This window comes from Lepisosteus platostomus, chromosome 21, assembly GCF_059453375.1.
Source record: "Lepisosteus platostomus isolate fLepPlt1 chromosome 21, fLepPlt1.hap1, whole genome shotgun sequence".
Lineage (NCBI taxonomy): Eukaryota > Metazoa > Chordata > Actinopteri > Semionotiformes > Lepisosteidae > Lepisosteus > Lepisosteus platostomus.
In genome coordinates this window covers 1,703,897-1,719,349 of record NC_142631.1, presented here as the reverse complement: position 1 = coordinate 1,719,349, position 15,453 = coordinate 1,703,897, and the positions used below count along the sequence as shown (strand labels likewise).

The 15,453-nt window shown below is 46.3% G+C and overlaps 1 protein-coding gene across 1 annotated transcript in view; it reads left to right on the top strand.

The window, feature by feature from the left end:
- Positions 1-15,453, top strand: part of cacna1ba (calcium voltage-gated channel subunit alpha1 Ba) — a 171,039-nt gene that overhangs the window by 78,187 nt on the left and 77,399 nt on the right. The window contains exons 9-12 of the mRNA XM_088614992.1: positions 4,612-4,715; positions 11,147-11,262; positions 12,198-12,254; positions 14,842-14,931. Coding sequence (XP_088471118.1) covers positions 4,612-4,715; positions 11,147-11,262; positions 12,198-12,254; positions 14,842-14,931 — 367 coding nt within the window. The remainder of the gene's footprint in view (positions 1-4,611; positions 4,716-11,146; positions 11,263-12,197; positions 12,255-14,841; positions 14,932-15,453) is intronic.

The window sequence follows — 15,453 nt, the reverse complement described above, 5'->3', positions numbered from 1 at the left end:
AGTACTGGGACATGCCAGTAGCTGACTGTGACTGGGATTTCCCAAACCACAGCACAGGATTGGCTGAGCACTGTCGTGGGTGGGGTCAGGATTAGTTGGCCAGGGCTCTGTTGACCCCGTGTGCATATGGAGTGTGCCCCTCTCCTCCAATCAGGTCTGAGCGTCAGCAGTGCTCGGTGATGCCGGCTCGTGGCGTATGAATTCAGTCCAGTCCAGGATATTTATGCTGTCCACAAAACGTTGTTAGTTGAGTTTATAACCTCTAGCATCTTAAATAAGATAATAGATTCCCTACAGCAGTGGGTTTAAACCAGAAATCCGTAGCTGATGCAGACCTGAACAAAGGGGTGATTCAGACTTCTTTATCTCCATGCTTGTTGAAAAGATTCCCCGGATTATCGTTTGTCACTCAAAGGCCGGTCTCTGCGGCTGAGCGACAAGAAGCCGTCTTATCTAGATGAGTGGGGAGCCGGTGTTCATGGGGCTGATGAAATCTGGGCTGGCTGTGTTGATGACGGGCCCTTGGTCAGAGCTGGGGGATTAGAGTGTGAGTGGGGCGGCTTCTCGAGGAAGGTGCAGGGAAGGCGTGTCTCACAGCACGCTTTTGCCTTCAGCTGCCCCAGTTCTCCAACATGCGCCGTCTTTTCCTCCCACATGCGAGTTCAGACTACGTAGAGAAGATGTAGCGCTTTCTCGAGATTCTCGATTACAAACCGTAGATGGAGACCTGCAGGCAGTGTCGTCTGATATCATTTTGTGTCCCAGATGTGGACCTCGGAAATTAAATCTGGACTTCAACACACCAGTCGCAGGAGGATGGAATCCAGTGCGTAATGGCATCTTGCCTGCTAGAGACTTCTTGCTTCTCTCCACTGGAAGTTTACATTAAATAGGAATGTAATTTGAGACTCGTCTATGAATCAAAATTTTGATTTAATCTGGACCTCAGGCAGAATAGCGCCTTAGGAAAAGAAGCTTTAAAAGCCCCAGGAACTGGAGAGGTGGCAAATCTAATTGAAGTTAACTAATGAAGGGTGGCTGTGGGCGTTCAGCCACTGAAGGAATCACAGGCCGTGCAGAGCTGCACCTACTTGGTAAATTGCTGAATCAGCTATTTGCAAGACGTGTGAACGGAAAGGAGAAAGAAAAATATCCTTTGATTTATTGCTGAATATGTATTAAATTTTAAACTCCCAAACTTCATTACAGTGGCTTTGAATGTTCAGTAATTACTTTTTGTCACTCATGCATCCAGATTTCTAAGCTGACATCACTGTTGCACGGTTGGTATATTGTTTGGTAAAAAGCCAGAGGGAAAGAGCAGGTCTTAAAGCAGCATCAGTTCAGGCTGTTGGGATAGGGAAGAAGTAGCTCAATTTATCATTAAGTGGAAATGTCCTAGTGCTTGAATGGAGTTTTCTTCATCCTCCCCAGTTGAGCAACCTGTATCAAATCGGAGCTGCTTTCTCAGTTCTGTTCCGTTCCAGCTGGGAAAAGGAGACACAAACATAAAAATCATGGTGTAGGACTGTGTAAATACCACGCCAGGCCTGAGGTTTGTCCCATGGCATCATTATTAAACCAGCCACTCGGGGAATGTGGTGTTTTGTGGAGGAAAGTCCCTCGTCAGCAAAGTCTCGAGTGCTGGTTGAGTATTCCCGATATTTGTCATCTGCAGAACAATCAATCCTCTTTGTCTCTCCCCCCTCCCTCTTTGTTCCCAGACTCCGGGCTCATGGTTACAGGAGTACTGACAGTCCCAGGATGGTGAGCAGGGTTTAGTTCAACTTGTCCTACCTTCTTGATCCATGAGGAAGAAATAAATATCTAATCCCTTTAAATGTATAAAAAGAACAGTAACAGCTCATTCAGAGCACATTGAAGTGTAGCAATGCAGATAAGAAACACTTGGATTAATTTTAATTTCTAAGGTTCATTATCTTAAAGTTCTTAATGTAAGATTACTTCCACTAATGCTAAAGAGCTTTACACACTCCTAATGTACAGCACAGCAAGTTTCACTTTGCTTTAATGTCTGAAAACAATTTTCAGTCAATCTTTTTATGATGTTTTGCAGTGCCTTTTTAAGCGTGAGTAATTCCAAGTTTAAAAGGGTTAAAAGCGACGAGATGTTTGCTCCGATGCCAGTTATTTAAATTCCTTAAGAGTGAAATACGTCAGGGAAAGACTACTTCATTTGTGTTCATTCAGCTTGAATTCAATAGAAAATGATTGTGCGATTAAGCCGGAATAATTACCAAGTGTTACTCTGAGTTACAGAAAAAACAGCTTTTCATCCTGACACATAAAAGCCAAACAGATGTGCAGCAGTCTTTTTTAATAAATTAGAAGCTTCTATTTAAAACCTCAATCCAAGATTGATGAAGATGTGATTGAACAAGCATGTTGCCTTTTTTGTCCTTAGCATGTGTGTTCTCAGTCATTGGGAACCACAGGAGGAGCTCAAACCTTTCAGCTGAGCTCAAAAGGATGGAATTAGATTCTTTCTTTGTCGTCGGAGATGTTGTCCTTCTGCTCAAGAGCACAGAGGAAATGTAGGAGCAAAGACATGCTATCTGTGTTTGCATTGAAAATGGAGCACAAACCAGAGTACTGCACTTTAATGTTGATACTGTAGCCAGGAGGTGTCAAATCCACTTCTTGGCAGGCTAGTGTCTTCTGTTTTTTGTTTCAACAAAGTAGTCAAGTAGACAGTTTAGCTTAATTCTTTTCTTAGGCGGGTACAGGATTTTTCTTAATGTTTTCTGCTTTCGTTTACTTAAACATTAATTAAGGTACAGCTCTTTGGAAATCAGCTTGGGGTCAATGTGAAAGTATTAAAATTGTACAATTTATTTATTGTAATGTGTATTGTAATGCTTATTAGTCTTGCAGTTATACAGTGTCACACTTATTAGCAATACAATCAGTTCATTAAACGAGCCCAACTGTGTAAGAGCTCAAGTGGAGCAGAAAGGGGAAGCCAGCAGGCCCCCCAGGAGGGATTGCCATCGAACGAGCTGCAGAAGAACAGAGAAAGGGAACGAAGATTAAAATGTACTTCTTCTTACCACCGACTCAGCACTTCAGAGCACCGATACCGACGATACACCCGGGTGCTTCAGAATAACAGCATCAAATCTGCGTGATTTCTGATCCGAACATCTTGTCACTGCTCATGAATTTCACATGGACATCAGAGCTCTCCCCACGCATTTAACATCACAGCTGGGTGATTTTTAAGCTCTGAAGGAAAAGAACACAGTGGGCCTTGGAGATGCCATTAACTAGAGGAGTATTCAGTGCATCTGCATAAATAATGCGCCACTCACATGTGCTGTTTAATGTACGTCTCACTCAGGAGAAATCCATTTTCTGGGCCTGAAACTCTCATGCTGGGTGCACTTGATTGTAGAGGTTTATCAGTTTATCAGCCCATCTGTTAAATTATATTACATTGCTTTCATTCATGTTCTGTTTTAACAGATTGTCCCAATATCCTGAGACTTGATTTTTTTTAGTCAGCAGAAGACTTGAAATTGTATTAAACAGGCAGATATTTAACCCTTATCCTCACAGAATAAGTGTGTGTGTGTGGAGTCTTTTTAGATTCCCCAGTGACACTGAGTGCTAAGTGCTGAATATCGTCTCGCTTTCAATATCGCCACGGAAGAAATTGTTTGAAACTCGGTGTTCGGTTACATCCTAAAACGTTGCATTGGTTCTGTTAGTCTGTAAAATAAAAACATATGTCTTGTGATATAGATTTATGGCACAAGCTTGTCTTCCTACACTTGGGTATTGGCCTTGCAGGGAAGGGGGTGCTTAGCCACCCCCTCCCACCTTGCTTGTGTTGACCTATAAGAACAGTATGTGGGCTCATTATAATCCAAGGGATATCTCTGTGTCTTGATCACGTTTTGAGTTTTGCACGTTGATTTGAAATCATGACTTTGTATATGTATTCTGCACTTTGTCTGGACTAGCATGCAAAGCCTGAGGTCTTCTCTGCGTGCGTTTTAGAGTTTCTCAACCAGTACATGACATATAATATTGAACTCTGGCTTATATCTTTCTTAATCTTTCTTAAATCTTTTCTTTCATTTGCTCCCTTTTTTAGTCCCACAGTGGCCTAACCAGCCTGTCAAAAAAATAATCATTTTCATTGTTCTTCAATCTCTTTGATGTATTGTATTTTAAAATCAATTTGATCAGAACTATGTAGCAATTAGAGCAGCAGGGACGGAGCTCTGATTGACCCTGGTTTTCATGGAAACCATTCAGCAAATTATTCAAATAGATCAAATGTGTGAACCCGTTGACCTCTCTGCTGCTCCTCGACTGGAGCCCAGGCTCCCAGCGGGATTTGCACCTTCTGTGCCGAAGAAAGAAAACTGCTATCCCGTTTTCTGATTGCCTCTGTGGACAAAGTACGAGACAGCAGATATTGTAGAGGACCAGTACTGAAATTTATACTCTCTCTCCTCCTGTCTGTCTCTGAAGTTCTGTGTAAGACATCTTTAGCTGTGAGTGCCCATTTGGAGGTACTGTGTCTAATGACTGCTGATGTGTGATGTGACAGTGCTGAGTGGTCTCTGTCTCTCTCTGCAGGCCAACGATGCCTCAGGAAACACCTGGAACTGGCTGTATTTCGTCCCGCTCATCATCATCGGCTCTTTCTTCATGCTGAACCTGGTCCTAGGAGTCCTGTCTGGGTAAGAGGCCTTCCAAACACCGCCCCCTGCTGGATGGGATGTTTTGTACATTTGTTCTCTTTGTTCTAAGTGTAGAACAAAAAAAAAGAGGTTACTTGACTTTTGACCCTAACAATTAGTTAAATCATGTAATTAGTATCAGAGAATGTATAAAAGCTAGAGGTCGGTGCTTTTATAGTGCTTTTCTCTCTTGACCAGAATTTCTAAACCTGCTGCTTTGGTGACTGGGCAACCACACTATAAGAATTAATAATAATTGCTAACACTTATTGCACTTTTCTGGACTCCACTCAAAGTGCTTTACAGGTAATGGGGACTCCCCTCCAACAACACCAATGTGCAGCATCCACTTGCCATTGGATGAGATGTTAAGCCAAAGTCCAGACTACTAAAGGTCCCAGGGCACTGTTTGTAAAGTGTAGGGATGTTCACCCCAGTGTCCTGGTTAAAATCCACTCTGGGTTTGTATCTGTTTTTCCTTAAGCTCCCCCTTAATTCAACTGGAGAAGCAGTTTCTCCCTCCTCCCCTTATCTGCTGTGCAGTAGTATTGATGATGCAAATGGCAGCTACATGTCACCCAGCTGGGCCTGCACTCTAGTGGGGGAAGAAGTGTGTCCCCACCTGTGCGTAAAGCGCTTTGGAAACAATCCAGATGAAAAGAGCTGTGCAGAGGCAGTTTGTTATCTGAATGTCATATCTTAGATTAGATATTAGATATTAGATAAGATCTCTTAATTGGCCATATACTGTACAATTTCTTGTGTTAGGAATTTGTCTTTTAATACCCCAACTTGCTCTCCATGAGACACAGACAGGGAGAGAAGCTGGGGGTCAGAGCGCAGGGTCAGCCATTTATACGGCGCCCCTGGAGCAGCTGGGGTGAAGGGCCTGGCTCAGGGGCCCAACGGAGTAGGATTCCTCTGCCGACCACAGGATACGAACTGACAACCTTCCAGCCACAGGCACAGTCCCATCTCTGCATCATTTGGCTTCTAAATCAAAACTTGTTATACAATCAGTCTGTGCATCTGCAAATTTAAATGCTGGGCCCACGTTTGGTATCATTTAAATACTAGAGCAAGGGGAATGTTAATTCTGGGAGGCTGAATCTATCTGGAGAGCGGCTCTTGCTGTCTGGTGAGTCCGTGTTTAGTTTAGACAGCATGCCTGCACTGGTGTGTGTCTTTCTACTGAGAAGAACGTTCTGAGTCTGAATTCTCTGCACATCTGCTATCTGTGGAGGGAATTTGCAAAACAGCAGGAGTTTCTCCAAGGTTGTTTCAATATTTTATTTGCTCTGATCCATGAGTTTTTTTTTGTGAGTAAATTTCCATTAATGATCTGTCCTCCAAGAACCCTCATTTCTGCCTTCGGACATTGCACCTACACTGCTCCCCTGTGTAAGGAACAATCTGTCTTCTTCTTTTTCACAGCCTTAGTCCCAGACTGTCCTGAGTCCAGCTACACAGAAGGTTATGCGATAGCTGGGCTGCTGTTGGGGCTGGAATTTATTGCTGCAAGGAAATCTAATCGTATTTCACTGGCATACACCACAGATGGTTTTCAGTGTTCTCTGATGTAAATGTTGCTTTGAGGTTTCATTTAGTTTGTTTTCATTGTTTGATTCCGCTTTAGGCTTTCTGTGTTTTTAAAAGGGGCTTGAGGTTCTGTATCAGTTCTCTTATTTAAAGCCTCATGAGCCTCAAGAGAGCCAGTCGTGTCGAGGGGAGAGGGCAGTGTGCTCCTTCGTGCCTGCGCCGGAGCTGGGACACGCCCTCTGGTTTGCACTGTGCTTCAGCTCCTCATCAGACAGGCCGATCAATTAGCGGCTCGTTATTCAGGCTTATTCTCGGAAATGGAGTTCCATTCTGGGTATAGTCCTGTGTCGCACCCTGACCAGGAGCAAGCAGCTTTCTGGCAGTGGTTGGATGGGTGGGATGATGGGAAATTTAATGGCCCAACCAGCGTGAATAACGTTTGGTTTACTTCTGCAACTTCTGACATTGATTCAAGTAATTTAAGTAAGCCCAGCTGGGGTGAAGCTTTGTGTAACTTTGGAACTGTGCTGGGCCCCCTCCTGTATTGCACTGTTGCTTCAATGATCTGGCTCAGGGGACTCCAGCAGTCCTGTTTTTCTCTTGACTTACTTCACTTCTGTTTGCAAATCAATAATTTGCTTAACTAGACCTTTTATAAAAAAAAAAGGTCTTCAGGGTCTATCCAGCTTAGGATTTAAAGTGAAACAATGAGATTTTGCCAGTTACTGGAACTGTTTAGTTCAGGAAGTGATTGTCTCATTCATGTGTGGAGGTGCAGTTGAAAGAAGAAAGGGGAGATCATTAAGGCCTTTTTCACCTCGAAGCTCTTTTCACCTCTCTCTCTGCCCTTATTTATGACCTGTAGACGCTGAGCACAGCTCGGCACCACATCCTCATTACTGACACCTCGATACAGTGAGAGAAACAAAACATTTAAGAGATTCGCCAGTCGTTTCTGTGAAGGCGTTTGTCGGTGCCGTGCTGTGGTTGTCCGCTCTGAGCGTGGCAGGGTGTTTGTCTTCTCTGAGACTTTATACTGGCCTGCATGACAGGGAAGGAAGCTGTGATTCCACCTCCTTGCTAGCGGTGTAACTGACTGAGCTGAGAGCCGGACCAGGGCTATTTTGTAATGCTCTGCAGTGGGGATTTGGGCTGTTATCCAGCTCTGTCGCTCTTCCAGGTGCTGAAAGTGCAATATATCATTCAGACAAGTCCACCATGATCTGTGCTTCCCTCTAACGAAATCCAGCACTGACCTTTGAGCTGGGAATGGGGGCATCTGGGCATCTGCATTAACTATTCTTACTTTCCCCTTCAAATATGATGACACAGGAGAAACACACTGAGGTATCCAGGAGTCAGTTTAATGGAAATTCTGTAGCTTGAGCAGCAGCATGTGGTCTAGGAACAGTTACATTCAGACAGAATGTAATGTAGTGTTTCTTAATGGAGAAATACGTGCTAATTAGCATGATCTTTTTTTAATTCACCTAATTTTTCACTAGTTCCTTTTGCAACTTTTGCAAGTGGTTACCTTGAGGCAGGGAATTCTTTGAGTGAAGAAATACGGTCAACTATGCCGAGCCAAGGAAGACTGTAATATGATGAGCGCAAGAGCAGAAGAAAACACTCCACCTTGTGCTATGCAAACATTTTGTAACGACATTCCTGCGTCCTGCGGTCGCATGTGAGCTCTGGGCACTGGGCGGGCTGGTCCTGTCACTTTACATAATTTCCTGCTTGCCCTGTGTTTCCTGGGCATGGCGATAGAGTAGGAGTGTATCCATGAACCCCCCCCCCCCCACGCAAGCTGGGCCTGTGCTTCTCTCAGGTCGGCCTCCACCGCGTCCATTGAAGTGACCTTCACACGGCTCTTTCATTCCCACACTCCCTCCGCGGGCACTGTCGTCCTGCGTTATCCTCCGCGCCCCGAGCTGCGCCCTTTGTTAGAAGGTAAAGGCCGTTGTCTTTGAGGTGGCGAGGGATCCAGGCGCACGCAGGGATGAGAAGAGAGGTCCGCCGGCGGGGGGGCCTGTTTCCCCGTGACACCTGCGTGCGCCGTCCCTCAGAAGCCCCCGCCTGGGGAGGCAGCAGGGGGCTGGGGGGCCTGGAAAGGTCAGGCGTCCGCGGGACCGGGCAGCGGGGAGTCCAGTGTCGCACAGGGGGCCCCAGCCTGGCTCCAGCACCTGGTTCTGATCCGCTACCTTATTTACTATTACAGGTTGGTCGATTCTGGGGGGTAGGAGGATAAAGACGGGGACAGTCAATAAAAGAAAAGGCATATGATATTTCTATAATTACACAAAACTTTAACTCTGTTGTAAAAGAAGGGAAATAGATCATTCAGATGTCAGTGTCTGTGCATTTATAGTATATCTGTGCTGTATTGCAGGATATGCTATTTACCATGTATAGTTTTAATTTATAAGTAAGTTAAATTTTTTAATTGTAGTTAATTGAGGTGCAGTGGTCTTATGAAATTGTATTGTAGGAAGTACAGCTGATGGAATGGATGCTGCTATATAAAGCCCTTAGTCTCAGATGCAGTCTGAGACTAAAATATATGTTTATGAGGATCAACAATACACTGTAAGACTACACTAGTGTTTTCTCCAATTACAACAACTGTGATTGTTACAGCTCAGTTTGAGTGAGAAGAGACTGTGCTTGTTGCTTAGTAGTTTTAAATTCACAGTGAACTTAACTTGATCACAGCAAGCCAGGGTAAACTACATGAGCAGCCAATATGAAGTGTTGTAGGAGCCAATTCACCACCAGTCGGATCTAATTGACTCGTTGTCAGCTGTTGTGTCGTCATTAATGTAATGTTGTGGTGAGGCTGTCAAGCAGACAAGCTAACCCAGCTGCCCCTCTTGCTGCAGCAATAATGTTGTTTTTCCTCATCACTCGTCCTTGAAGCTAAAAGGCTGCCTTTTGTGCTACAAAATATAGAATTAACTGCCAGCTTCAAACAAACCGGCAAAGTTTCAGCTGGAGATCGCCATTGAATCATCATTCTGTGCAAAGAGGGAAGAGCATTCAGTGAACAGAGCAGAACAGTGCAAAATGTCTCAGACCTTTGCACTGCTGAAACAGTATATGAGTTTCAACAGGGAGGCGGTAGCCCGCGTAATCGTGGTTATGGCATTGTTGAAAAAAACTGTTCATCTCCCATTTCGAAAGGAATATTATATGTACAGTATTTGCCTGAAGATGAGAACCCAGGTGAAGGCATCTAGTGAAATAAGCGTAGGGTATCTACTAAATATGTGTCAAGATCTTGCTATACAGTATCTGTGTATGCACATCCTATTTGGTGCTGAGCAAAGCAGAAACATAAGGCAGCTCTGGAGCCGTGCTCCTGTGCTGCGTGGGTAAAGTGCTTCCTTGAGCTCCACGGGGAGCAGTCTGAAGAGAGGCTGGGAGCCTCCTCGCCTGCGGGAGTGCTGGGATTCCAGGCTGACCGCCCCCTCAGTCCAGCGCGTGCCCCCCGAGGGAGGGGCTGCCTGTATTCACGCGTGGGGGGGTGCCCAATCGAAGCAGAGCTGTGACTGGGCCGTGGGAGGGGGATCCCCTCTCTCTCTCTCTTCCTCTCGTCGGCAGGGCTGGTACTGATCGGAGCCGTCAACACAAATACGTGGAACAAACACTTATCCATAGACCACCAGTGACACTAACAATACTAATAGTGACCACCTAACCCACCCTTCCCCATCTCCCCTTGAAACAGGAGAACCCCCTCCTTTTCAACAGAAAATGATCAATATGAAGAGACCGTGTCTCTCCCTCCTGTCATCTCTTAAGCAGCTACAGTACCTCTCTCTCAGGCCTCTCCCTCCCTCACTCTCTGTCTGTTCAACTGTGGTTAAAAAGCTGCTGTGGATGGAAGAGAGATCAGGTCTCATCTTAAATATCTAAACCGCGCTGGTGCTGCCCCAGAACACTTGCAAACCATTTGTAACTGGTATCGTTCTTAGTGAGAGTTGTCCTTTTGATCCTACTCTCTTGTCTTCTCAAATGCAAAAATAAAACACACAGGACAGAACACATCTACCGGGCTACACTTACAATGAATTCAGAACACTGGTTTTTATTCTGAAAAGGTCACAATTCCTGCTAACTGCAATACTCATTTGATTAGAACGTAACGGTGTCACCACCCCCCCTGCTGCTACAGGAAAAAAAAAAACAATGATTAGTTTATGTAGCTCCTTCCGTTGTGAGAAAGCACCATACTAGTGAAAGAATCTTTCATGACTGCACTGCCGTCATTCACTGTTAACAGTGTAAGCTGTGATGACACAGGTAGGGGTAGGGTTAATTTATTCCACACAAATAAAAGAAAGAAAATCTGTAAGTGTACTGTAAGTTAATTAACAAATTTCTCTGGACTTACTCTGCTAGTTAGGCAATGCGTTTGTCAGCAGTAAAGTGTCCTGCTCCACAGGGTGGTTTGCAGCGTCATTACGAATGACGTATGAATGTCAGCGCTGTGTCCCTACAGATATTGCATTATTATAATCACGTCTGCTGGGGGAAGGACAGCGTCAGCCTTATTAACCTTGGAATGCCTGGCAGTCAGTGACTGGAGTTTGTAACCAAAGTCTGGGAGAACAGACCCCTATTCCCGGCAGTCACAGGCTCACTCGCTCATCACTCTCACAGCCCTCCCCAATTCAGCAGTTTGTGTTTCTCAAGACTTGTCTTGTTGTAGGTGTGCCATGAGGTTTTGCTCAAATCAAGCTGTCCATGTTTCGATGGGGTGAAGTTTCTAGCCTGTGTTACTCCTGGACAGTGACCTCTCTTTGTGCGGTGGGCGGTCACGGTTGTGAACTGAAGCCGAGGCGAGGCTCTGATCTGTCCCTGTCCCTGTCCCTGTCCCTGTCCCGCAGCGAGTTTGCCAAGGAGCGTGAGCGCGTGGAGAAGAGGCAGGAGTTCCTGAAGCTGCGACGCCAGCAGCAGATCGAGCGCGAGCTGACCGGGTACCTGGAGTGGATATGCAAGGCAGGTCAGGCTGGTCTCCAGATTCCCGCTCCCTTCTCTGCTTGGCCTGGCCGAGCTCCTGGTCTGCATGCATTCAACACGCCTGCACGGGCCTGCTTGTGTGCAGCCGCGCTCCTCTGCTGTGCTCTTTGAGGAACTACCAGGAGAGCTAAGCTCTCGATTTTATAGAGGTCTTTTTTTAACTTAGTCTTCAGTCAGGTCTAAAGCAAGTATAAAGCTGTTTTTAGAAATCCATAGATGACCCACAGGGGCTGGGGTGGTGGAACTCTGGTCATCTCAGTGGTGGCCAGAGCAGTTCTTTCATGGCCACATGAATGCTTGACATTTAGACACCACTGTAAGCTCTGTGCGGGACTCTGGACCTTGATGTCGATGCACAAAGGAACAGGGAAGAACGGGTCTGGAGAGGCTACAGGAGAGATGGCTGCAGAGATGAGAAGGGCGGACATGAGTGGAAGAGGGACAGAGAGAGACCTTTTTCCGAAATTGGCTTGTGGCCTGGTTTGGCTCTCCCCAAGCCCCAGCCCTAATTGCAGCTGTCCGCAGTGCGCTGGGGTGGAGGGAGAGGCTAAGAGCTTCTGGAAGAAACGAGGCTGCTGTACGTCTGCCTGTCCTTGTCAGACCGGGCTCCCAGCGCGTGACCCACGCTGGCCTTCACACAGAGACTCGCTAAGGTCTGCGGGTCGGCCAGCCCGGGAGAATCGCCAGGGTCCAGCTTGGTGTAGAACATGACGCGCTGACTTTAACCTGCAAGAGCCCAGATCTCAGCAAGGGAGCTGCCCAGTGTAATGATTGGTGATGGCTTATTCACTTTAGGCATAAGAAGGCAGTACTGCAGCGAGTGGGGCATATGTGGAGGTGGTCAGGGAGGGGCTGGGATGGGGGGGTTGTCTCTGCACTTTGACGTGAAGAATCCTGATCCATGTGTCTTCATTCCAGAGGAGGTCATGCTGGCAGAAGAGGACAGGATCGCCGAGGAGAAATCTCCACTGGACGGTGGGTGGCACGGCGAGGGATGGGCCTTAAAGTGTTTTGTTTTCTCTAAAGCAGGGTCTTCCAAACCTGGGTCAGGAAGAAATGAGTAATATAATAACATTAATGGCCAGTTCCAAACACGTAGAGTAACCTGATGGTCGCTTACTGTGGGCTCAAACCAGTAGTGTCCAGTATTGCCTTCTGATTTCTGTTTCGGCTTTGCTGTCAATTGCTTAACTGAACCAATATTCTGTTTTTTAAATAGTTTTGGGATTGCAGCTTGTGATCAGCTGGGGGTGAGTGTGTGTGTGTGAGGGCAGCAGGGTGGGGTGGGGGGGCTTCAGATGATTTAGAAAGTCTTGCAAGAACCTTGAAATCTGCAGCCGCTTGCAGAGTGATCAGTCAGTTCAGTTCAGGGTTCTGGCACTGGTTTGAGGTTAAACTGACACAGGGCTTAGGGGGACAAGGAATTGAGGAGCACTGTTGACAGAAATCTAAGAAAAAAATTAAAGATCCTGTACTTACCAGTCATGTCTTTTTCTGTAAAACAACAATGTTCAGGTAATATAGCGGTAATTAAAAAAATAATGAAAAGTATTATTTGGATATCGTGGGACTAGACTTAATTAAACATTAGCCCGCCCCACACAGCAGTGCCACAGTCTCTGCAATTGTGGAGGTGCTCAACGCAGCTGTAATTACACAGCCTCACCTAATAGCATTACTACTGAACACAGAGCTGTGTCTCGCAGAGGAGCACGCTGATCAGTCTGGGTCTTCTGACAGGGCTGTGTGTGGCAGGTCTGTCACGAAGACAGCAGATGCAGTTGGTGCCTTGCACTCTGCTGAGCCCAGGCCTTAACTGGGGGTCCTGTGGGGGATGAGCTGATGAGAATTAGAAAGGGGCAGGCGGATCTGGGAGTGGAACAGTATCGAAGGGGGTTGAGTGAATCTGAGGTCCTGAAGGTATTGTGTTTGTTAGAACACGTGCAGGGTCACAAACTGGTGGAAACCATTCAGCCCATCTATCTGTTGCTTGTACACTTGTTGGAAGTCAGTTGATCCAGGATCTCATCCAGTGGATTTTTGTCCAGCCAGCCTAACCCAGCAGGGTAGCTTGAGCTAAACATCGGCAAGGTCATAGCAACATATTGTGAAACACTGCTGACACGTATATATTCTTTTATACGAAATGCTAAATTTTAGCGGGGACGGCGTGTTTGCAGCCAAAATTAAACATCGCAAGCGGGCTGGGGTGGGGGTGGAGGGAAATCTACCCCCGAAGCGATTTGATGGGTGGAAAGTAAATAAGAAAAGTCGCAGAGAGTGCAAAGTCCCCCAAATTCGACCCCTTTGGAGCGGGTCTGCTCTGCGCTGCCCTGCGGCCGTGATGCTCGCTTCAGAACCGCGCAGTGAGAGACCTGCGCGCCCTTCCTCCTGTCAGAGCCCCGGATCTGCGGATCTCCCCAGATCTGCACGGCGCACCAGAAGAGAAAGGCTGTGCTGCGGCGGGGCGTTTTTGATCCTTCACACAATGCCTGCTAATCCGCAGGGGACGAATCTGAGTTACTGTTGTGCGCCCAGCATGTGGCGGCCCTGTGCCGGCAGTGAGCTGCCTCATTTAATCCAAATGAAGTTTTAATACGGAGGGGCGGATTCTTCCAGGCTCCAGCTGTTAATGCGGTAAAATCCCCCTGTTAGACTCGAGAGCTTGTTTCTCCTCGATTTCCCCGTTCAGACTGAGCCTCCTGCTGCATTGCTGCAGTGTTGGTATCGTGGAGACGGCGTTGAGCTGCAGCTGGGTGGGGCGGGTTGCATCAAGCCCTCTGCCGATCCCTGTAGGCACAGCGCCCTCCCGCTGATCCGCTGCCCGGCGGCCCGGCTGTGGCAACTCTCACAGCTGCTACGCAAGGATTAATACTTCCATGACCCAGTGCAGTTGGTCATTTGTAGTTTTTGTGCTGTTAGCCTGGACTTTAGTGCCACGTGGGTCGTGTTTTTTTGGTGTTAGACCTCTTCTTGCCCCTTGCCTTCAATTCCACGGCTCAAGTGGGGTTGTGTTTCTACTACCAGCCTCATGGCAGATGCCGCGGTCTGGTCTCCATTGTAGCCGAGAACAGGTTCTTGCTGTGTTTCAGAAAACATCTTGACATGGAGAAGTATAAATCCAGGGAATAGTTTGATACAGAGAAGATGAAGCAGCTGGAATACTGGAGTCACTAAGAAATAACCTGGCCCTGTTTTTGAGCTGGCAGTCTGCTACTCGTGGAGGAGCCAAATGGAAGGAAAAGATCCCTTTGACACCTTTTTCCAGCTGTAGATTAACTTCCTACTGTTGCTCTTTTGCTGTCGGTAATTGCTTGACTGAGCAATACAGGTTTTCAGAGGAAAGAAAACTATCTTGCTCAGCATCTGCTTAATGTTAAAAAATCTAGTCCCTTTCTGCCTTTACTTCCATATGCACAGAGTTAATCAAATCTATCTTCTGTATATCTGGAGGTATTCTATCCAAAATGCAGGTGTTGGTGACACGCATGTGATTAACATTCAGTCAGCAGTTTTGCTGTGCCTAAATAACATCATGTCTTTGCCTGTTGGTTGTGTGTAGTGTTAAAAAGAGCCAAGACCAAGAAGAGCAAGAATGACCTGATCCACGCTGAGGAAGGAGAGGACCACTTCACAGACATCTCCTCCGTGGGTGAGATTACTCTCTGACTTCTGATCTCTGAACCCTGCACTCTGCATCCCAGCCTGTGCAGTCTGTGCTGAGATACACCGAGCCACTGTGGTTTAAATGCAAACAAGTGTCTGGACAGGCTGTACTATTCAGTTTACAGTGTCACAGACTGGAAGTCGGTGTAGCACACCGCTAAATGCACTCAAGTTGTAAAAGTGAACATTTCAGCCTGAGAATGAATTAATCTAATTCATGTCCAGTCTGTCTACATAACAGAGCGAATGTGGACAAAGGTATTCATTTTGATGGAGAGTTCCACAACCACATCTATTCTTATTATATATTAATAGCAGTACTAGGATAAAAAAGTGAATAAGACTAAGAATAAAAAGTAATAAGATCAGTCACATTTGCTTGATTTTTTTAATTAAATAACACTGACAGTGCATGGAACTCCCGTACACCTGCAGTCATGCTAACCCAACCCAATTCTTGTCCCTGGCTCTCAGTTTTTTCCAAGGGATCATTTTAATTGTTTTGAGT